This window comes from Columba livia, unplaced genomic scaffold (genome assembly GCF_036013475.1).
Source record: "Columba livia isolate bColLiv1 breed racing homer unplaced genomic scaffold, bColLiv1.pat.W.v2 Scaffold_759, whole genome shotgun sequence".
NCBI classification, from domain to species: domain Eukaryota; kingdom Metazoa; phylum Chordata; class Aves; order Columbiformes; family Columbidae; genus Columba; species Columba livia.
Window position 1 is genome coordinate 1 of NW_027043796.1, and position 21,998 is coordinate 21,998.

A 21,998-nucleotide genomic window follows, 5' to 3' on the forward strand; every position below is an offset into this window, starting at 1 on the left:
TCCCCATATTCCCTCTCCCTATGTCCCCATGTCTGTCCCTGTCTGTCCCTATGTCCCTCTCTGTCCCCCCCTCCCCATGTCCCCATGTCTGTCCCTGTGTCCATCCCCACGTTCCTCCTCCCCATGTGTCTGTCTGTCCCCACATCCCTCTCTGGTCCCCATGTCCCCACGTCTGTCCCCACATCCATCCCCATATTCCCCCTCCCCATGTCTCCATGTCTGTCCCCCTGTCTGTCCCCATGTCTGTCCCTGTCCCCATGTCCCTCTCTGTCCCCCCCTCCCCATGTCCCTGTGTCTGTCCCTGTGTCCATCCCCATGTTCCCCTACCCCATGTCCCCATGTCTGTCCCCTTGTCTGTCCCCATGTCCATCCCATGTTCACTCTCCCCATGTCCCCCTGTCTGTCCCCATGTTCCCCCTCCCCATATCTCTCCCCACATCCATCCCCATATTCCCCCTCCCCACATCTCCATGTCTGTCCCTCTGTCTGTCCCCATGTCTGTCCCTGTCTGTCCCCATGTCCCCCTGTCTGTCCCCATGTCCCCCTGTCTGTCCCCATGTTCCCCCTCCCCATATCTCTCCCCACATCCATCCCCATATTCCCCCTCCCCACGTCCCCATGTCTGTCCCCTTTCTGTCCCCACATCCATCCCCATATTCCCCCACCCCATGTCCCCCTGTCTGTCCCCATGTTCCCCCTCCCCATATCTGTCCCCACATCCATCCCCATGTCTCCATGTCTGTCCCCATGTCCCCCTCTCTGTCCCCATGTTCCCCCTCCCCATATCTCTCCCCACATCCATCCCCATATTCCCCCTCCCCACGTCCCCATGTCTGTCCCCTTGTCTGTCCCCCTGTCTATCCCCATGTCCCTCTCTGTCCCCCCCTCCCCATGTCCCTGTGTCCATCCCCATGCTCCCCCTCCCCACGTCCCCATGTCTGTCCCCTTGTCTGTCCCCACATCCATCCCCATATTCCCCCACCCCATGTCCCCCTCTCTGTCCCCATGTTCCCCCTCCCCATATCTGTCCCCACATCCATCCCCACGTCTCCACGTCTGTCCCCATGTCCCCATGTCTGTCCCCACGTCCATCCCCATGTTCACTCTCCCCATGTCCCCCTGTCTGTCCCCATGTTCCCCCTCCCCATATCTCTCCCCACATCCATCCCCATATTCCCCCTCCCCACGTCCCCATGTCTATCCCCATGTCCCTCTCTGTCCCCCCCTCCCCATGTCCCTGTGTCCATCCCCATGCTCCCCCACCCCACGTCCCCATGTCTGTCCCCTTGTCTGTCCCCACGTCCATCCCCATATTCCCTCTCCCCATGTCCCCCTCTCTGTCCCCATGTTCCCCCTCCCCATATCTGTCCCCACATCCATCCCCACGTCTCCACGTCTGTCCCCATGTCCCCCTGTCTGTCCCCACGTCCGTCCCCCATCCCTCCCCCCCACAGTCTTCGTGTGCCCGGGCACCCTGCAGCGCATCGGCTCTCCCACCTCCAGCCACGAATCCCAGCACCAAGCGGGCGCCTGGTGCCGCGACCCCCTGCAGGCGGGCGACCGGCTCTACGTCATGCCCTGGGTGCCGTACCGCACCGACACCCTCACCGAGTACGCGTCCTGGGACGACTTCGTGGGCGCCCGCCACACCACCACCTACCGCCTCCCCAACCGCGTCGACGGCACCGGCTTCGTCGTCTACGACGGCGCCGTCTTCTACAACAAAGAACGCACCCGCAACATCGTCAAGTACGACCTACGCACCCGCATCAAGAGCGGAGAGACCGTGGTGGGCGCCGCCAACTACCACGACACGTCCCCCTATCGCTGGGGCGGCAAAACCGACCTGGACCTGGCGGTGGATGAGGATGGTCTGTGGGTGATTTACGCCACCGAAGGCAACGGCGGGCGGCTGGTGCTGAGCCAGCTCAACCCCTACACGCTGCGCTTCGAGGGGACGTGGGAGACGGGCTACGACAAGCGGGCGGCGTCCAACGCCTTCATGGCGTGCGGGACGCTCTACGTGGTGCGCAGCGTCTACGTGGACGACGACAGCGAGGCGGCCGGCAACCGCGTGGCGTACGCCTTCGACACGCGCGCCAACCGCGGCCGCGCCGTGGAGATGCCGTTCCCCAACCCCTACCAGTACGTGTCGTCCGTGGGCTACAACCCCCGCGACAACCAGCTCTACGTCTGGAACAACCACTTCCTCGTCAGATACGGGCTGGAGTTCGGGCCGCCCGAGCACGGGGACGGTGAGATATGGGGGGTTTGGGGGGTGCCTCCTGTCTTTTGGGGTGCCCCAGGCACCTTAGGGGAGACCAGGGGATCACTCTTTAGATTGGGGGTGCCCCAGGCACCTTAGGGAGACCTGGGGGTCCCATTTTACTTTGGCGGTGCCCCAGATACCTTAGGAGAGACCTGGGGGTCCAAGTTACTTTGGGGGTGCCCCAGGTACCTTAGGAGAGACCTGGGGGTCCAAGTTACTTTGGGGGTGCCCCAGATACCTTAGGAGAGACCTGGGGGTCCCATCTTACTTTGGGGGTGCCCCAGATACCTTAGGGGAGACCTGGGGGTCCCACTTTACTTTGGGGAACCCTGGGGTCCCACTTTACTTTGGGGGTGCTCCAGATACCTTAGGAGAGACCTGGGGGTCCCATTTTACTTTGGGGTGCCCCAGACACCTTAGGAGAGACCTGGGGATCCCATTTTACTTTGGGGGTGCCCCAGATACCTTAGGAGAGCTCTGTGGGTCCAAGTTACTTTGGGGGTGCCCCAGACACCTCAGGGGAGACCAGGGGGTCCTGTTTTACTTTGGGGGTGCCCCAGACACCTTAGGGGAGACCTGGGGGTGCCATTTTACTTTGGGGGTGCTTCAGGTACCTTAGGAGAGACCAGGGGATCTCTCTTTAGATTGGGGGTGCCCCAGGTACCTTAGGAGAGACCTGGGGGTCCCATTTTACTTTGGGGGTGACCCAGGCACCTCAGGGGAGACCAGGGGGTCCTGTTTTACTTTGGGGAACCCTGGGGTCCCTCTTTACTTTGGGGGTGCCCCAAACACCTGAGGGTCCCTCCTGTCTTTGGGGGTGCCCCAGGCACCTTAGGAGAGACCAGGGGGTCACTCTTTAGATTGGGGGTGCCCCAGATAACTTAGGAGAGACCAGGGGGTCCCATTTTACTTTGGGGGTTACCCAGACACCTTAGGAGAGACCTGGGGGTCCCACTTTACTTTGGGGAACCCTGTGGTCCCACTTTACTTTGGGGGTGCCCCAGACACCTTAGGAGAGACCTGAGGGTCCTATTTTACTTTGGGGGTGCCCCAGACACCTCAGGGGAGACCAGGGGGTCCTGTTTTACTTTGGGGGTGCTCCAGGCACCTTAGGAGAGACCAGGGGATCACTCTTTAGATTGGGGGTGCCCCAGACAACTTAAGAGAGACCTGGGGGTCCCATTTTAATTTGGGGGTGACCCAGGCACCTCAGGGGAGACCAGGGGGTCCTGTTTTACTTTGGGGAACCCTGGGGTCCCTCTTTACTTTGGGGTGCCCCAGACACCTGGGGGTCCCTCCTGTCTTTGGGGGTGCCCCAGGCACCTTAGGAGAGACCAGGGGATCACTCTTTAGATTGGGGGTGCCCCAGACACCTTAGGGGAGACCTGGGGGTCCCTCTTTACTTTGGGGGTGCCCCAGACACCTTAGGAGAGACCTGGGGGTCCGGGTTACTTTGGGGGTGCTCCAGGTACCTTAGGGGAGACCTGGGGGTCCAGGTTACTTTGGGGGTGCCCCAGGCACCTTAGGGGAGACTTGGGGGTCCCATTTTACTTTGGGGGTGCTCCAGGCACCTTAGGGGAGACCTGGGGGTCCTATTTTACTTTGGGGAACCCTGCGGTCCCTCTTTACTTTGGGGGTGCCCCAGACACCTTAGGAGAGACCTGGGGGTCCAAGTTACTTTGGGGGTGCCCCAGATACCTTAGGGGAGACCTGGGGGTCCCATTTTACTTTGGGGGTGCCCCAGACACCTCAGGGGAGACCAGGGGGTCCTGTTTTACTTTGGGGAACCCTGGGGTCCCTCTTTACTTTGGGGGGTGCCCCAGACACCTTAGGAGAGACTTGGGGGTCCAGGTTACTTTGGGGGTGCCCCAGATAACTTATGAGAGACCTGGGGGTCCAGGTTACTTTGGGGGTGCCCCAGACACCTGGGGGGAGCCCTAAGTGCTTGAGGGAAGCCCTTGGGGCCCCGTTTTTACTTTGGGGGTGCCCCAGACACCTGGGGGTGCCTCCTGTCTTTGAGGGTGCCCCAGACACCTTAGGGGAGACCTGGGGGTCCCATTTTACTTTGGGGGTGCCCCAGACACCTGGGGGGAGCCCTAAGTGCTTGAGGGGAGCCCTCGGGGTCCCGTTTTACTTTGGGGGTGCCCCAGTCGCTTGGGGGGAGCCCTGGGCTCACTTAGGGGGTGCCCCCACACCTGGGCTCAGGAGACCGATGGGGGTCACCCCAATGCTGCATTCCCCCTATTGGGGGTCAGGGGGGGCTCTCCCACTCCCTGACCCCCCCCCATTTCCCCCCCCAGGTGCGATGACGACGCTGCCCCCCAGCGCGCCCCCCCCGCGCCCCACAGCCCCCCAGAGCTCCCCGGCCCCCGGCCCCACCCCCACGGCAAGACGGGGACCCCTCACCCCCCGCCCCGGCCCCCCCCCAGGGGCCCCCCCCGGCCCCGGCCCCGCTCACAGCGCCGCCACCCCCGGGGGTCCCCCCGGTTCCCCCGGGACCCCCCAATAGCGGGGTGGGGGTCCCGCCGCCCCCGCCCCCCCCCCGCCGCGTCCCGCCGCCCGCCGGGGGGGTCCGGGGGGGGGGCCCGGGGGGGGGGCCGGCGCGGCTGTGCGAGGCCAGGGAGGTGCGCAGGGTGCAGTGGCCGGCGGCGCAGCAGGGGGTGCTGGTGGAGAGACCCTGCCCCAAGGGCACCCGCGGTACGGGGGGCATGGGGGGGCTATGGGGGTGGGGGTTATGGGGGGCTATGGGGGTACTGGGGGGGCTATGAGGATGGGGGTTATGGGGGGCTATGGGGGTGCTGGGGGGCTATGGAGATGGGGGATATGGGGGTTCTGGGGGGCTATGAGGATGTGGGTTATGGGGGTTCTGGGGGGGCTATGAGGATGGGGGTTATGGGGGGCTTTGGGGGTGCTGGGGGGGGCTATGAGGATGGGGGTTATGGGGGATATGGGGCTTCTAGGGGGGGCTATGGGGATGGGGGATATGGGGGGCTTTGGGGGTGCTGGGGGGCTATGGGGATGGGGATTATGGGGTTTCTGGGGGGGCTATGAGGATGGGGGTTATGGGGGGCTATGGGGGTATTGGGGGGCTATGGGGATGGGGATTATTGGGGTTCTGGGGGGGCGATGGGGATGGGGGTTATGGGGGATGTGGAGGTTCTTGGGGGGGGCTATGGGGATGGGGATTATGGGTGTTCTGGGGGGGCTATGAGGATGGGTGTTATGGGGGGCTTTGGGGGGGCATGAGGGTACTGGGGTCCTATGGTTATGGGGGGCTTTGGGGGGGCTGTGGGGGTCCTGGGTGGTTATGGGGGCATGCGGGTACTGGAGGGCTATGGGGATGGGGGTGCTGGGGGGATATGAGGGTCCTTTAGGGGCATGAGGATACTGGGGGCTATGGGGATGGGGGACATGGGGGGCTATGGGGGTACTGGGGGGCTATGGGGATGGGGGGACATGGGGGGCAATGGGGGTACTGGGGGGCTGTGGGGGTACTGGGGGCTATGGGGGTACTGGGGGCTATGGGGATGGGGAGGACATGGGGGACAATGAGGGTACTGGGGGGCTATGGGGATGGGGGGGACATGGGGGGCAATGAGGGTACTGGGGGGCTATGGGGATGGGGGGGACATGGGGGGCAATGGGGGTACTGGGGGCTTATGGGGATAGGGGGACATGGGGGGCAATGAGGGTACTGGGGGGCTATGGGGATGGGGGGACATGGGGGACTATGGGGGTACTGGGGGGCTATGGTGATGGGGGGGACATGGGGCAATGAGGGTACTGGGGGCTATGGGGATGGGGGGACATGGGGGGCAATGAGGGTACTGGGGGGCTATGGGGATGGGGAGGACAGGAGGGGCAATGAGGGTACTGGGGGGACTATGGGGATGGGGGTTATGGGAGTCCTGGGGGGCTATGGGGGTACTGGGGAGGGTCCTGGGGGGCTGGGGAGCACTGGGGGGTGCAGGGGGAGAGTCCTGGGGGGCGGGTTATGGGATGGGGGGCCGGGTGCCCCATGGGGAGCCCCTGACCCCCCCGCCCCCCCAGGCATCGCGTCCTTCCAGTGCCTGCTGGGGCTGGGGGTCTGGAACCCCGCGGGGGCCCGACCTCAGCAACTGCACCAGCCCCTGGGTCAACCAGGTGGCGCAGAAGGTACCGGGGGGGCCCCAAAACAAAGACACCCCCCCCCCCCCTCTGAAATGGGGATGCTCCCCCAGGTCATGGACCCATATCGTAACCCTCCCCCCAGCCCCAGGGAACCCACCCTGGGGACCCACACCCCAACACCCCCCACTTAGCCAGAGACCCCCCAACATCCCCTGTGCCCCCCCCAAATCCCCTGTGCCCCCTAAATCCCCTGTGCCCCCCAATATCCTCTGTGTTCCCCAAATCCCCTGTGCCCCCAATATCCTCTGTGTTCCCCAAATCCCCTGTGCCCCCCAAATCCCCTCTGTCCCCCCAAATCCCCTGTGCCCCCCAACATCCTTCAATGGACCATCAGAGCATCCCCATCCCACAGGGACCCATTGGGGTGGGGGATCCTTCCCCAGGGGGTTACCCCAAGATTCCCCCACCCCCATATCCCCCTTGGGGGGATATCGGGGTCCCCCCCGACCCCCACAAAGTCCCCTGTGTCCCCCCAAATCCCCTGTGCCCCTCCAAATCCCCTGTGCCCCCAGCGTCCTATGATGAACGATCTGAGCATCCCCATCCCACAGGGACCCCTTGTGGGGGGTTTTCCTCCCCAGGGTGTTACCCCAAGATCCCCCCACCCCCATATCCCCCTGGGGGGAATATCGGGGTCCCCCTCCAACTCCCCCAAATCCCCTGTGCCCCCCAAATCCCCTGTGCCCCGCAGCATCCTTCAATGGACCATCAGAGCATCCCCATCCCACAGGGACCCATTGGGGTGGGGGATCCTTCCCCAGGGGGTTACCCCAAGATCCCCCCACCCCCATATCCCCCCGGGGGGGATATCGGGGTCCCCCCCTGACCCCCACAAAGTCCCCTGTGTCCCCCCAAATCCCCTGTGCCCCCCAAATCCCCTGTGCCCCCCAGCATCCCTCAATGGACCATCAGAGCATCCCCATCCCACAGGGACCCCTTGTGGGGGGTTTTCCTCCCCAGGGTGTTACCCCAAGATCCCCCCACCCCCTTATCCCCCTGGGGGGAATATTGGGGTCCCACCCTGACCCCCCTAATTCCCCTGTGTCCCCCCAAATCCCCTGTGCCCCCCAAATCCCCTGTGCCCCCCAGCATCCCTCAATGGACCATCAGAGCATCCCCATCCCACAGGGACCCCTTGTGGGGGGTTTTCCTCCCCAGGGGGTTACCCCAAGATCCCCCCACCCCCTTATCCCCCTGGGGGGAATATTGGGGTCCCCCCCGACCCCCCCTAATTCCTCTGTGTCCCCCCAAATCCCCTGTGCCCCCCAGCATCCTTCAATAGACCATCAGAGCATCCCCATCCCACAGGGACCCATTGGGGTGGGGGATCCTTCCCCAGGGGGTTACCCCAAGATCCCCCCACCCCCATATCCCCCTGGGAGGGATATCGGGGTTCCCCCCCCCAACCCCCCCACGCCCTCCCCCTCCCCCCCAGATCAAGAGCGGGGAGAACGCGGCCAACATCGCGAGCGAGCTGGCGCGGCACACGCGGGGCCCGGTGTACGCGGGGGACGTGAGCTCGGCCGTGCGGCTGCTGGAGCAGCTGCTGGACATCCTGGACGCGCAGCTGCAGGCCCTGCGGCCCGTGGAGCGCGAGTCGGCCGGCAAGAACTACAACAAGGTGGGGACACCCCCAAAATCACCCCCCAAACGCACCCCGAAACCTGCACCGAATGGGGGACCCCGAACCCCACCCGGCCCCAAGGCGGGGGAAGCGAAAGGGGGAGGGTGGGGGCTACATGTGGCGCATCCCGTGGGGGGTTTGTGGTCAAATGTTGGGGTGATTCTGCCCCAAATGTTGGGGTTCTGCCCCAAATATTGGGGTGCTTGTGCCCCATATGTTGGAGTGTTTGTGGCCCAAATCTTGGGGTTCTTCTTGCCTAAATGTTGGGGTGCTTGTACCCCAAATATTGGGCTACTTGTGGCCTAAATGTTGGGCTGCTTGTGTCCCAAGTCTTGGGGTTCTCCTTCCCCAAATCTTGGGGTGCTTGTGCCCCAAATTTTGGGGTTTTCCTTTGCTAAATTTTGGGGTTCTCCTGCCCCAAATGTTGGGGTTCTCCTTCCCTAAATGTTGGGGTGCTTGTACCCCAAATATTGGGGTGCTTGTGCCCCAAATGTTGGGGATCTCCTTCCCTAAATATTGGGGTTCTCCTGGTCCAAATGTTGGGCTACTTGTGCCCCAAATGTTGGGGTGTTTGTACCCCAAATCTTGGGGTTCTCCTGCCCCAAATGTTGGGGTGCTTGTGGCCCAAATATTGGGGTGCTTGTGCCCCAAATGTTGGGGATCTCCTTCCCTAAATTTTGGGGTTCTCCTGCCCCAAATGTTGGGGTTCTCCTTCCCTAAAGTTTGAGGTGCTTGTACCCCAAATGTTGGGGTTCTCTTTCCCCAAATGTTGGGGTGTTTGTACCTCAAATATTGGGGTTCTCCTTCCCTAAATCTTGGGGTGCTTGTACCCCAAATATTGGGGTGCTTGTGCCCCAAATGTTGGGGATCTCCTTCCCTAAATGTTGGGGTTCTCCTGCCCCAAATATTAGGGTGTTTGTACCCCAAATCTTGGGGTTCTCCTGCCCCGAATGTTGGGGTTCTGCCTCAGATGTTGGCGTTCTCCTGCCCCAAATATTTGGGGTGCTTGTGCCCCAAATATGTGGCTTCTCGTGACCCAAATATTGGGGTGCTGCCCTAGACATCAGAGTCCTTTTGCCCCAAATATTGGGGAGCCCCTGCCCCAAATGTTGGGAGTTCTCACCAGCCCAATATTGGCGTTTTCCTGCCCCAAATATTGGGGTCCTCGCCCCACACATGGGGGTCTGGCAGCCCCAAATGTGGGGTCCCTGCCCCTTATGTTGGGGTCCCCACCTGACACTTTTGGGTCCCCCCAGATGCACAAGCGGGAACGCACCTGTAAGGATTACATCAAGGTGAGGGGGTGGGGCATGGTGGGGGGCGGGGCCTGGAAGTGGGTGGAGCCGGTCGGGGCGGGGCTTGGTGGGGTTGCGCCATTGTGCCCATGCTGGGGGGGGGGGGGGGTGTCAATGGGTGTGGCCTGTGGGTAGTGGGTGGACACATGAGGTGGGAGGGGCTTGAAGCAGTGGGTGTGGCCATGGGCGTGGCCACCGGCATGGGCAGTTCCGCCCTATGGGTGGTGGTGCTGGTTGGCGGGGCCTGGGGGCGGGGTCTCTGCATGGGCGTGGCTTGTGATAGGCAGGTCTTGGGTGGTGGGTGTGGCTTAGAGGTGGGCGGGCCCTGAGTGGTTGTGTTTGGGGGGTGGGGTCTCTGGGCGTGGTCTGTGATAGGCAATCAGCTGGTGGGCGTGGCCTGACTGTGTGGGCGTGTCGGGGGCGGGGGCTGAATGTGTAGGCTCAGAGGGTGGGGCCTGAATGTGTGGGTGTGTCAGGGGGCGGGGTCTGAGGCTGGAGGCGGAGCCTGCATGTGTGGGCGTGCCTGGGGGGGGCCGAGTGTGTGGGCATGTTAGGGGGTGGTGCCTAAATGTGTGGGCGTGTCCTGGGCGTGGTCTGAGTGTCTGGGCGTGTCAGAGGTGGGGCCTGGATGCGTGGGCGTGTCAGGGGGCGGGGCCTGAGACTGGAGGCGGGACCTGAATGTGTGGGCGTGTTCAGGGGTGGGGCCTGAGTGTGTGGGCATGTGCGGGGGCGGGGCCTGGGCTGAGCTGAGGGGAAGGTGTGGGTGGGCGGTGCCTGTCCAAGCGGGCGTGGCACTGGGCGTGTCCTGATCTGGGCGTGGCCACCCCGCGCTGCCCCCCGCAGGCCGTGGTGGAGGCCGTGGACAACCTGCTGCGTCCCGAGGCGCTGGAGTCGTGGCGGGACATGAACGGCTCGGAGCAGGCGCACACGGCCACCATGCTGCTGGACGTGCTGGAGGAGGGCGCCTTCCTGCTGGCCGACAACGTCAAGGAGCCCGCGCGCTTCCTGGCCGCCCGCCAGAACCTGGGTGAGACCCCCCCCAAAGCGCGGACCTTCGGGGGGCCCTGACCCACGTCTGTGGGGCCTCAGGGACACCCGGGTCCTTGTTCCCTTTCCCAAAACCCTGTTTCATCCGCATCACACTCACGGGGCCTCAGGGGACACCTGGGACCCAAGGTTGTCCCCCCAGGGTTGTCCCCCAAACCCCTGTCCCCACCCTGCGGTCCCCAGGAGGGTGGGGGAGACCCTGACCCTGACACCTGGGTCCTCCCCCAAATTCTTGTCCCCTTCCCACGGTCCCCAGGAGGGTAGGGGAGACCCTGACCCACACCCATGGGGCCTCAAGGACACCTGGGTCCCCAAGGTTGTCCCCCAGGGTTGTCCCCCAAACCCCTGTCCCCACCCTGCGGTCCCCAGGAGGGTGGGAGAGACCCTGACCCACACCCATGGGGCCTCAGGGACACCTGGGTCCCCAAGGTTGTCCCCCAAACCCCTGTCCCCACCCTATGGTCCCCAAGAGGGTGGGGGAGACCCCCACCCTGACACCTGGGTCCTCCCCCAAATTCCTGTCCCCTTCCCATGGTCCCCATAGGGTGGGGGAGACCCTGACCCATATGTTTGGGGCCTCAGGGGACACCTGGGTCTTTGTCCCCTTCCCCAAAACCCTGTTTCATCCGCATCACACTCACGGGGCCTCAGGGGACACCTGGGTCCCCAAGGCTGTCACCCAGGGTTGTCCCCCAAACCCCTGTCCCCACCCTGTGGTCCCCAGGAGGGTGGGGGAGACCCTGACCCACACCCATGGGGCCTCAGGGACACCTGGGTCCCCAAGGTTGTCCCCCAAACCCCTGTCCCCACCCTGCGGTCCCCAGGAGGGTGGGGGAGACCCCCACCCTGACACCTGGGTCCTCCCCCAAATTCCTGTCCCCTTCCCATGGTCCCCATAGGATGGGGGAGACCCTGACCCACACCCATGGGGCCTCAGGGGACACCTGGGTCCCCAAGGTTGTCCCCCAGGGTTGTCCCCCAAACCCCTGTCCCCACCCTGTGGTCCCCATAGGGTGGGGGAGACCCTGACCCATATGTCTGGGACCTCAGGGGACACCTGGGTCCTTGTCCCCTCCCCATCAGCACCCCACACACGCTGACGTCCCCAGGGTCCTTCCCCAAACCCCTGTGTCCCCTCATGGTCCCCACAGGGTGGGGGAGACCACAACCCTTGGGTCACCAGGGGACAACCCCACGCGGGTGCGGTGACACGCGTGTGGTGACACACGTGTGCAGCGACACGTGTGCCATGACACGCGCGTGCGTTGACTTGCATGCGGTGACATGTGTGCGGTGACATGTGTGGTGACGGGCATGCAGCGACACGTATGTGCGGCGACACGCGTGTGGCAAAACGCGTCCGCAGTGGCACGTGTGTGGTGACACGTGTGCAGCGACACACGTGCACGGTGACACATGTGTGGCAACGTGTGTTGACACGCGTATGCGGTGACACGTGTGCGTGGTGACACGTGTGCAGACACACATGCGGCGACACGTGTGCGGTGACATGTGCGCGGTGACACACGTGTGGTGACGGGCATGCAATGACACGTATGTGCGGTGCCACGCGTGTGGCAAAACGTGTCCGTAGTGGCACATGTGCGGTGACACATGTGCAGTGACATGTGTGTGCAATGACACGCATGCAGCGACACACGTGCACGGTGACACGTGTGCGGTGACACGCGTATGCGGTGACACGTGTGCGTGGTGACAGGCGTGCAGCGACACGTGTGTGGTGACATGTGCACGGTGACACACACGTGTGGTGACGGGCATGCAGCGACACGTATGTGCGGTGACACGTGTGTGACGAAACGCGTTCGCAGTGGCACATGTGCGGTGACACGTGTGCAGTGACACACGTGCTCAGTGACACGCGTGCACGGTGACACGTGCACGGCAACGTGTGTCGACACACGTATGCAGTGACACGCGTGCGTGGTGACAGGCGTGCAGTGACACGTGTGCGGTGACATGTGTGCTGTGACACGTGCGGTGACACGTATGTGCGGTGACACGCGTGTGGCGAAACGCGTCCGCAGTGGCACATGTGCGGTGACACGTGTGCAGTGACACGCATGTGCAGTGACAGGTGTGCAGCGACACACGTGCACGGTGACACGTGTGCGGCGATGTGCGGTGACACGCGTGCGTGGTGACAGGCGTGCAGCGACACGTGCGCGGTGACGCGTGTGGTGATGGGCATGCAGCGACACGTATGTGCGGCGACACGCGTGTGACGAAACGTGTCTGCAGTGGCACATGTGCAGTGACACGTGTGCAGTGACACACGTGCACGGTGACACGTGTGCGGCGACGTGCATGTGTGGTGACGCACCTGCACGGTGACACGTGTATGCAGTGACACGCGTGCGTGGTGACAGGCGTGCAGCGACACGTGTGTGGTGACACGTGTGCGGTGACACACGTGTGGTGACGGGCATGCAGCGACACGTATGTGCGGCGACACGCGTGTGGCGACACACGTCTGCAGTGGCACATGTGTGGTGACACGTGTGCAGCGACACACGTGCACAGTGACACGTGTGCGGCGACGTGCGGTGACACGCGTATGCGGTGACACGCGTGCGTGGTGACAGGCGTGCAGCGACACGTGTGCGGTGACATGTGTGGTGACGGGCATGCAGCGACACGTATGTGCAGCGACACGTGTGTGGCGAAATGCGTCCGCAGTGGCACATGTGTGGTGACACGTGTGCAGTGATACGTGTGCAGTGACAGGCGTGCTCAGTGACACACGTGCTCAGTGACACGCGTGTAGCGACACATGTGCACGGTGACACGTGTGCGGTGACGTGCATGTGTGGTGACGCACCTGCGCGGCGACACGCGTCTGCGGTGACACGCGTGCGTGGTGACAGGCGTGCAGCGACACGTGTGCGGTGACATGTGTGTGGTGACACACGTGTGGTAATGGGCATGCAGCGACACGTATGTGCGGTGACACGTGTGTGGTGAAACGCGTCTGCAGTGACACATGTGTGGTGACACGCGTGCAGTGACACGTGTGCACGGTGACACGTGTGCGGCAACGTGTGGCGACACGCGTATGTGGTGACACGCGTTCAGACACACATGTGGCGACACGTGTGGGGCGACACGTGTGCGGTGACACACGTGTGGTGACGGGCATGCAGCGACACGTATGTGCGGCGACACGTGTGTGGCGAAACGCGTCCGCAGTGGCACGTGTGTGGTGACACGTGTGCAGTGACACGTGTGCGCAGTGACAGGCGTGCAGCGACACACGTGCACGGTGACACGTGTGTGGTGACGTGCATGTGTGGTGACGCACCTGCGCGGTGACATGCGTCTGCAGTGACACGTGTGCGTGGTGACAGGCGTGCAGCGACACACGTGCGTGGTGACAGTCGTGCGGCGACACGCGCGTGCAGCCATACCTGTGCGGTGACACGCGTGTGCTGTCCCCAGTGCTGGAGGTGACGGTGCTGAACACCGAGGGGCAGGTGCAGGAACTGGTGTTCCCCCAGGAGTTTGGGGGTGAAAGTTTCATCCAGCTCTCGGCCAACACCCTGAAACAGAACAGCCGCAACGGTGAGGGGGGGCGGGGGCACTCGGGGGGGCTCTCAACGGTCCTGGGGGGGCTCAGGGGGACAGGGTGGCAGCTGGGCGGGGGGGTTTCGAGGGTTCTGGGGGGTCTGGAGGGTCCTGGGGGGTCTCAGGGGGACATGGTGGCACTTGGGGGGGTGTGAAGGGTCCTGGGGGGTCTTAGGGGGACATGGTGGCATCTGGGGGAGTGTTTCAATGGTCCTGGGGGGCCTCAGGGGGACATGGTGGCACCTGGGGGGGGTGTGAAGGGTCCTGGGGGGTCTCAGAGGGACATGGTGGCATCTGGGGGGGTGTGAAGGGTCCTGGGGGGTCTCAGAGGGACATGGTGGCATCTGGGGGGGTGTGAAGGGTCCTGGGGGGTCTCAGGGGGACATGGTGGCACTTGGGGGGGTGTGAAGGGTCCTGGGGGGTCTCAGGGGGACATGGTGGCACCTGGGGGGAGTTTCAATAGTCCTGGGGGGTCTCAGGGGGACATGGTGGCATCTGGGGGGGTGTTTCAATGGTCCTGGGGGGTCTGGAGGGTCCTGAGGGGTCTCAGGGGGACATGGTGGCACCTGGTGGGGGATTCAAGGGGCCTGGGAGTCTGGGGGGGACCTGGGGGGGTTCAAGGGTCCTGGGGTGTCTGGAGGGTCCTGGGGGGTCTCAGGTGGCCAAGGGGGAACCCAGGAGGGTCCCAAGGGTGCTGGGAGGTCTGGAGGGTCTTAGTGGGTCACCCAGGGGGGTCTTGAGGGTCTGGGGGTGTGTCAGGGGCTCAGGGGGGTCTCATTGTTCCCAGGGCAGAGGTTTGGGGGGTCTTGGGGAGACTTTGGGGGTCCCAGGAGGGTTTGGGAGATCTTGGGGGTATTTGGGGCAGTTCAGAAGAGTTTTGGGGGGGTTCCAAGGGGTCAGAGGGTTCTAGAGGGGCAGGGGGGGGCGGGGTTGGGGAGATTTTGGGGGTCTCAGGAGGGTCTGGGGAGGTCTTGGGGGTATTTGGGGCAGTTCAGAAGAGTTTTTGGGGGGGCTCCAAGGGGTCAGAGGGTTCTAGAGGGGTATGGGGGGGCGGGGGCGGGTAGGTAGATTTTGGGGGTCCCAGGAGGGTTTGGGAGATCTTGGGGGTATTTGGGGCAGTTCAGAAGAGTTTTGGGGGGGCTCCGAGGGGTCAGAGGGTTCTAGAGGGGTATGGGGGGGGGGTAGGTAGATTTTGGGGGTCCCAGGAGGGTCTGGGAGGTCTTGGAGGTATTTGGGGCAGTTCAGAAGAGTTTTGGGGGGGCTCTGAGGGGTCAGAGGGTTCTAGAGGGGCATGGAGGAGGGGGGGGGGAGATTTTGGGGGTCCCAGGAGGGTGTGGGGAGATCTTGGGGGTAGTTGGGGAGGGCCAGAGGGGTTTGGAGGGTTCCGTGGGGTCACAGGACACCGGGGGGGGTGTGGAGGAGGATTTGGGGGGGGTCTCTGACAGGCGGCTCCCCCAGGGGTGGTGAAGGTGGTGTTCATCCTGTACAACAACCTGGGGCTGTTCCTGTCGACGGAGAACGCGACGGTGCGGCTGGGGGGGGAGCTGGGCGCCCGCGCCCCCCCGCTGGTCGTCAACTCGCAGGTCATCGCCGCCTCCATCAACAAGGAGTCCAGCCGCGTCTTCCTCATGGACCCCGTGGTCTTCACCCTGCCGCACCTCGAGGTGAGACCCCGGACCCCCCCAGGACCCCCCCTGACCCATAGGACCTGCCCCCAGATCCTTGAGACCCCCCCTGACCCTTGGGACCCCCACTGAGACCCCCTGGACCGCCCAGACCCTTGGGACCCCCCCCCCAGCACCCCCCCAGGCCCCTGGGTTCCCCCAGGACCTCCCCCCGACCCTTGGGACCCCCACCAGAACCCCAGGATCCCCCCAGGACTCCCCCTGACCATTGGGACCCCCACCCAGACCCCCAGGACCTACCCAGACCCTTGGCACCCCCCTAAGACCCCCCCAACCCTCAGGATCCCCCCAGGACCCCCCCCTGACCCTTGAGACCCCCCCAGGACCCCCCTGACCCTTGGGACCCCCCCAGGACCCCCCCAACCCTTGGGATCCCCCCAGGACCCCCCCCTGACCCTTGAGACCCCCCCAGGACCCCCCCTGACCCCTGGGACCCCTCCAGGACCCCCCTGACCCTTGGGACCCCCCCAGACCCCTGGGACTCCCCCCAGGCCTCTGGGAACCCCCAGGACCCCCCTTGACCCTTTGGACAGACCCCCAGGACCCCCCAGACCCTTGGGATCCCCCCAGGACCCCCCAGACACCTAGGACCCCCCCAAGACCCTTGGGACTCCCCCAGCATCCCCCAAGGCCCCTGGGTTCCCCCAGGACCCCCCCTGACCCTTGGGACTTCCCGGCACCCCCCCAGACCCGTGGGTTCCCCCGGGACTCCCCCTGACCCTTGAGACCCCCCCCAGGACCCCTCTAGGACCCCCCCTGACCCCTGGGACCCCTCCAGGACCCCCCTGACTCTTGGGACCCCCCCCAGACCCCTGGGACTCCCCCCAGGCCTCTGGGAACCCCCAGGACCCCCCTTGACCCTTGGGACAGACCCCCAGGACCCCCCTGACCCTTGGGATCCCCCCAGGACCCCCCAGACACCTAGGACCCCCCCAAGACCCTTGGGACTCCCCCAGCATTCCCCAAGGCCCCTGGGTTCCCCCAGGACCCCCCCTGACCCTTGGGACCCCCCCCAGACCCCCAGGACCCCCCCAGACCCTTGGGACCTCCCGGCACCCCCCCAGACCCGTGGGTTCCCCCAGGACTCCCCCTGACCCTTGAGACCCCCCCAGGACCCCTCTAGGACCCCCCCTGACCCCTGGGACCCCCCCAGGACCCCCCTGACCCTTGGGACCCCCCCAGACCCCTGGGACTCCCCCCAGGCCTCTGGGAACCCCCAGGACCCCCCTTGACCCTTGGGACAGACCCCCAGGACCCCCCTGACCCTTGGGATCCCCCCAGGACCCCCCAGACACCTAGGACCCCCCCAAGACCCTTGGGACTCCCCCAGCATTCCCCAAGGCCCCTGGGTTCCCCCAGGACCCCCCCTGACCCTTGGGAGTCCCCAGACCCCCAGGAACCCCCGAGACCCCCCCCCATGACCCCCCCGAGACCCCCTGGACCACCCCAGACCCTTGGGACCTCCCCCCCCCCCCGCAAGACACTTGGGATTTCCCCCTAGGCCCCCAACACACCCCAAGGCCCTTGGGACCCCCCCCAGGACCCTGGGTTCCACCAGGACCCACCCCCAGACCCTTGGGACACCCCTGGGACCCCCCCAAGACCCCTGGGACTCCCCTAGACCCCCAGGACCCCCCCCCAGACCCTCGGGACCCTCCCCAGGCCCCTGGGTCTCCCCCAGACTCCCACCCAGGTCCCCAATACACCCCCCAGATCCCTGGGACCCTCACCCTACCCTTGGGACCCCCCCCAGCCCCATAGACCCACTGTGACCCCTTGTGACCCACCCCATGGAACCCCCATGGAACCCCCATGGGACCCTCCTGGGACCCTCACCCCACCCTTGGGATCCCCCCAACCCCATAGACCCTCCTGGGACCCTCACCCCACCTTAGGGACCCCCCCAACCTTATAGACCCTTCTGGGACCCTCACCCCACCCTTGGGACCCCCCCAACCCCATAGACCCTTCTGGGACCCTCACCCCACCCTTGGGACCCCCCCAACCCCATAGACCCTTCTGGGACCCTCACCCCACCCTTGGGATCCCCCCAGCCCCATAGACCCTCCTGGGACCCTCACCCCATCTTTGGATCCCCCCAACCCCATAGACCCTCCTGGGACCCTCACCCCATCTTTGGGATCCCCCCAACCCCATAGACCCTCCTGGGACCCTCACCCCACCCTTGGGACCCCCCAACCCCATAGACCCTCCTGGGACCCTCACCCCACCCTTGGGATCCCCCCAACCCCATAGACCCTCCTGGGACCCTCACCCCACCTTTGGGACCCCCCAACCTTATAGACCCTTCTGGGACCCTCACCCCACCCTTGGGACCCCCCCCAGCCCCATAGACCCTCCTGGGACCCTCACCCCATCTTTGGGATCCCCCCAACCCCATAGACCCTCCTGGGACCCTCACCCCACCTTTAGGACCCCCCCAGCCCCATAGACTCCCTTTAACCCCCCCAATCCTCCCCCCCGGCCAGGCCAAGAACCACTTCAACGCCAACTGCTCGTTCTGGAACTACTCGGAGCGCTCCATGACGGGTCACTGGTCCACGCAGGGCTGCCGGCTGCTGGACACCAACGCCACGCACACCTCCTGCGCCTGCAGCCACCTCACCAACTTCGCCGTGCTCATGGCGCACCGCGAGAGCGTGAGGGACACGGGGCGACACGGAGGGGACGCGGGGCCGGGTGCTGCGGGTGGCTTTGGGACACTGGGCTCAGCGTCAAAATGGCGCCAGAATCACCTCAGGGTCAAAATGGCGCCAGAATCACCTCAGGGATCAAAATGGTGCCACAATCACCTCAGGGCTCAAAATGGCGTCAGAATCACCTCAGGATCAAAATGGCGCCTGAATCACCTCAGGGATCAAAATGGCGCCAACGTCACCTCAAAACAAAATAGCACCAAAATTACTTCAGGGTCAAAATGGTGGCCCCAGGGGCACAAAATCACCTCAAAGCACAAAGTATCTGCCCCAGGGGCACCAAAATCCCCTCAGAGCTCAAAATGGCGCCAGAATCACCTCAGGGATCAAAATGGCGCCAGAATCACCTCAATGGCAGCACCAAGCACACAAAATTCCCTCAAAACACAAAGTGTCTGCCCCAGGGGCAGCAAAATCACCTCAGGGATCATAATAGTGGCACGAAGATCATCTTAGGGCTCAAAACGGTGGCCACGGGGCACGAAATCACCTCAAAATGCAAAATGGTGGCCCTGGGGGCAACAGAATCACCTCAGGGATCAAAATGGCGCCAAAATCACCTCAGGGATCAAAATGGCGCCAGAATCACCTCAGGGCTCAAAATGGCGCCAGAATCACCTCAGGGATCAAAATGGCGCCAAATCACCTCAGAGTCAAAATGGCAGCACCAGGCACAGAAAATCACCTTAAAACATAAAGTGTCTGCCCCAGGGGCACCAAAATCATCTCAGTGCTCAAAATGGCACAAGAATCATCTCAAAATAAAATGGGGCTAAAATCAACACAGCGATCAAAATGGCGCCAGAATCACCTCAAAACAAAATAGTGCCAAAATCACCTCAGGGCTCAAAACAGTGATACGAGAATCACCTCAGGATCAAAATGGCCCCAAAATCACCTCAGGGATCAAAATGGCGCCAGAATCACCTCAGGGATCAAAATGGCGCCAGAATCACCTCAGGGCTCAAAATGGCGCCAGAATCACCTCAGGGCTCAAAATGGCGCCAGAATCCCCTCAGGGATCCCCTCACCAGCCCTGTGGGGTGAACAGAGCAGCTTCTGTTGGCCATTTTAGCGCCGGGGTTGGGTTGCGGTGGGGCTCCGTGATGCCGAGGCGTTTCGCAGCCCAAGCGGGGCGTTTTTGGCGTGTTTCGGCAGTACCAGGGCCGTCTGAACGAGGTGCTGCTGTCGGTCATCTCCTGGGTGGGCATCGTGGTGGCCATGGTGTGCCTGGGCGTGTGCATCTCGGCGTTCTGCTGCCTGCGGGGGCTGCCGTCCGACCGCACCACCATCCACAAGAACCTCTGCATCAGCCTCTTCCTCGCCGAGCTCGTCTTCCTCGTCGGCATCGATAAGACGCAGTACCAGGTCTGGGGGGTCCTGGGACCCCATTATTCCCCCCCATGGCATCCCTGGGACCCGCATGGTGTCCTGGGATCCCCTCGTTCCCCACCTGGGGCCCCTAGGACCTCCATGTGCCCCCCATGGAACCCTTGAGACCCCTGGGGCCCCCATGGAACCCTTGGGAACCCCTATGCCCACCATGGCACCCCTGGGACCCCCTGTGCCCCCCATGGCACCCTTGAGACCCCTCGGACCCCCATGGCACCCCTGGGAACCCCTGTGCCCCCCATGGCACACTTGAGACCCCTGGGACCCCCATGGCACCCTTGGGAACCCCTATGCCCACCATGGCACCCTTGGGACCCCCTGTGCCCCCCATGGCAGCCCTGGGAACCCCTATGCCCACCATGGCACCCCTGGGACCCCCATGGCACCCCTGGGACCCCCTGTGCCCCCCATGGAACCCTTGAGACCCCTGGGACCCCCATGGCACCCTTGGGAACCCCTATGCCCACCATAGCACCCCTGGGAACCCCTGTGCCCCCCATGGAACCCTTGAGACCCCTGTGCTCCCCATGGCACCCCTGGGACCCCCTGGGCCCCCATAGAACCCTTGAGACCCCTGGGACCCCCATGGCACCCTGGGACCCCTTTGTTCCCCACCTGGGACCCCCTGTGCCCCCATCACTCCCATCATTAGGGGGTCCCCACACCATCCTGTCCCCCCTGTCCCCACAGGTGACCTGTCCCATCATTAGGGGGTCCCCACACCACCTTGTCCCCCTGTCCCTGTCCCCGCAGGTGGCCTGTCCCATCATTAGGGGGTCCCCTCACCACCTTGTCCCCCTGTCCCTGTCCCCACAGGTGGCCTGTCCCATCATTAGGGGGTCCCCTCACCACCTTGTCCCCCTGTCCCTGTCCCCGCAGGTGGCCTGTCCCATCATTAGGGGGTCCCCTCACCATCCTGTCCCCACAGGTGACCTGTCCCATCATTAGGGGGTCCCCTCACCATCCTGTCCCCCTGTCCCTGTCCCCGCAGGTGGCCTGTCCCATCATTAGGGGGTCCCCTCACCATCCTGTCCCCACAGGTGACCTGTCCCATCATTAGGGGGGTCCCCCTCACCATCCTGTCCCCCTGTCCCTGTCCCCGCAGGTGGCCTGTCCCATCATTAGGGGGTCCCCTCACCACCTTGTCCCCCTGTCCCTGTCCCCACAGGTGGCCTGTCCCATCATTAGGGTGTCCCCACACCACCCTGTCCCCCCTGTCCCCGCAGGTGGCCTGTCCCATCATTAGGGGGTCCCCACACCACCTTGTCCCCCTGTCCCTGTCCCCGCAGGTGGCCTGTCCCATCATTAGGGGGTCCCCTCACCACCTTGTCCCCCTGTCCCTGTCCCCGCAGGTGGCCTGTCCCATCATTAGGGGGTCCCCACACCATCCTGTCCCCACAGGTGACCTGTCCCATCATTAGGGGGTCCCCTCACCACCTTGTCCCCCTGTCCCTGTCCCCGCAGGTGGCCTGTCCCATCTTCGCGGGGCTGCTGCACTACTTCTTCCTGGCGTCGTTCTCGTGCTGTGCCTGGAGGGCGTCCACCTCTACCTGCTGCTGCTCGAGGTGTTCGAGAGCGACCTGTCCCGACGCAAGTACTACTACGCCGGCGGCTACTGCTTCCCCGCCGTCGTGGTGGCCGTGGCGGCCGCCGTGGACCACCGCAGCTACGGCACCGACCAGGCGTGAGCGGGGGCGGGGCCTGGCCGGGGGGGCGGGGCCTGAGCACTGTCATGGTGGCCATGGGTGCAGCTGTGGGTGTTGACTGGTGTACAATGGAAGGGCCTGGGGGCGTGGCCAGAGCACTAGGGGTGGGGCTTGGTCTCTGGGGGTGGAGCTTGAGTCATGGGGGTGTGGCCTGAGCCGTAGGCGCGGAGCTTTTCCCGCTGTCATGGTGGCCGTGGGTGTTGACTGGTGTCAATGGAGGGGCCTGGGGGCGTGGCCAGATCAATGAGGCGGGGCTTGGTCCCTGGGGTGGAGCTTGAGCCCTGGGGGCGTGGCTTTTCCCTCTGTCATGGCGGCCCTGGGGGCATTGACTGGGTATGAATGGAAGGGTCTAGGGGTGGAGCTTGATCCCTGTGGGCGTGGCCTGATCCATGGGGTGTGGGCCTCAGCCATAGGGGCGGAGCTTTTTCCTTTTATGGTGGTACATGGGTGCAGCTTTGGGCATTGACTGGTGTGAATGGCGCAGTCTGGGGGCGGGGCCTCCCCTTGA

The 21,998-nt window shown here is 64.2% G+C and overlaps 1 protein-coding gene across 1 annotated transcript in view; it reads left to right on the top strand.

Annotated features, from left to right (window-relative positions):
* The first annotated feature begins 1,112 nt into the window (after nucleotides 1-1,112).
* LOC102098986 (adhesion G protein-coupled receptor L1-like) overlaps nucleotides 1,113-21,998 on the top strand; it is a 28,300-nt gene continuing 7,414 nt past the window's right edge. The window contains 15 exon segments of the mRNA XM_065048364.1: nucleotides 1,113-1,179; nucleotides 1,269-2,255; nucleotides 4,570-4,769; nucleotides 4,771-4,966; nucleotides 6,320-6,363; nucleotides 6,365-6,424; nucleotides 7,875-8,060; nucleotides 9,320-9,358; nucleotides 10,202-10,385; nucleotides 13,865-13,987; nucleotides 15,449-15,654; nucleotides 18,165-18,335; nucleotides 19,551-19,760; nucleotides 21,249-21,303; nucleotides 21,306-21,468. Coding sequence (XP_064904436.1) covers nucleotides 1,346-2,255; nucleotides 4,570-4,769; nucleotides 4,771-4,966; nucleotides 6,320-6,363; nucleotides 6,365-6,424; nucleotides 7,875-8,060; nucleotides 9,320-9,358; nucleotides 10,202-10,385; nucleotides 13,865-13,987; nucleotides 15,449-15,654; nucleotides 18,165-18,335; nucleotides 19,551-19,760; nucleotides 21,249-21,303; nucleotides 21,306-21,468 — 2,747 coding nt within the window. The 5' untranslated portion in view covers nucleotides 1,113-1,179; nucleotides 1,269-1,345.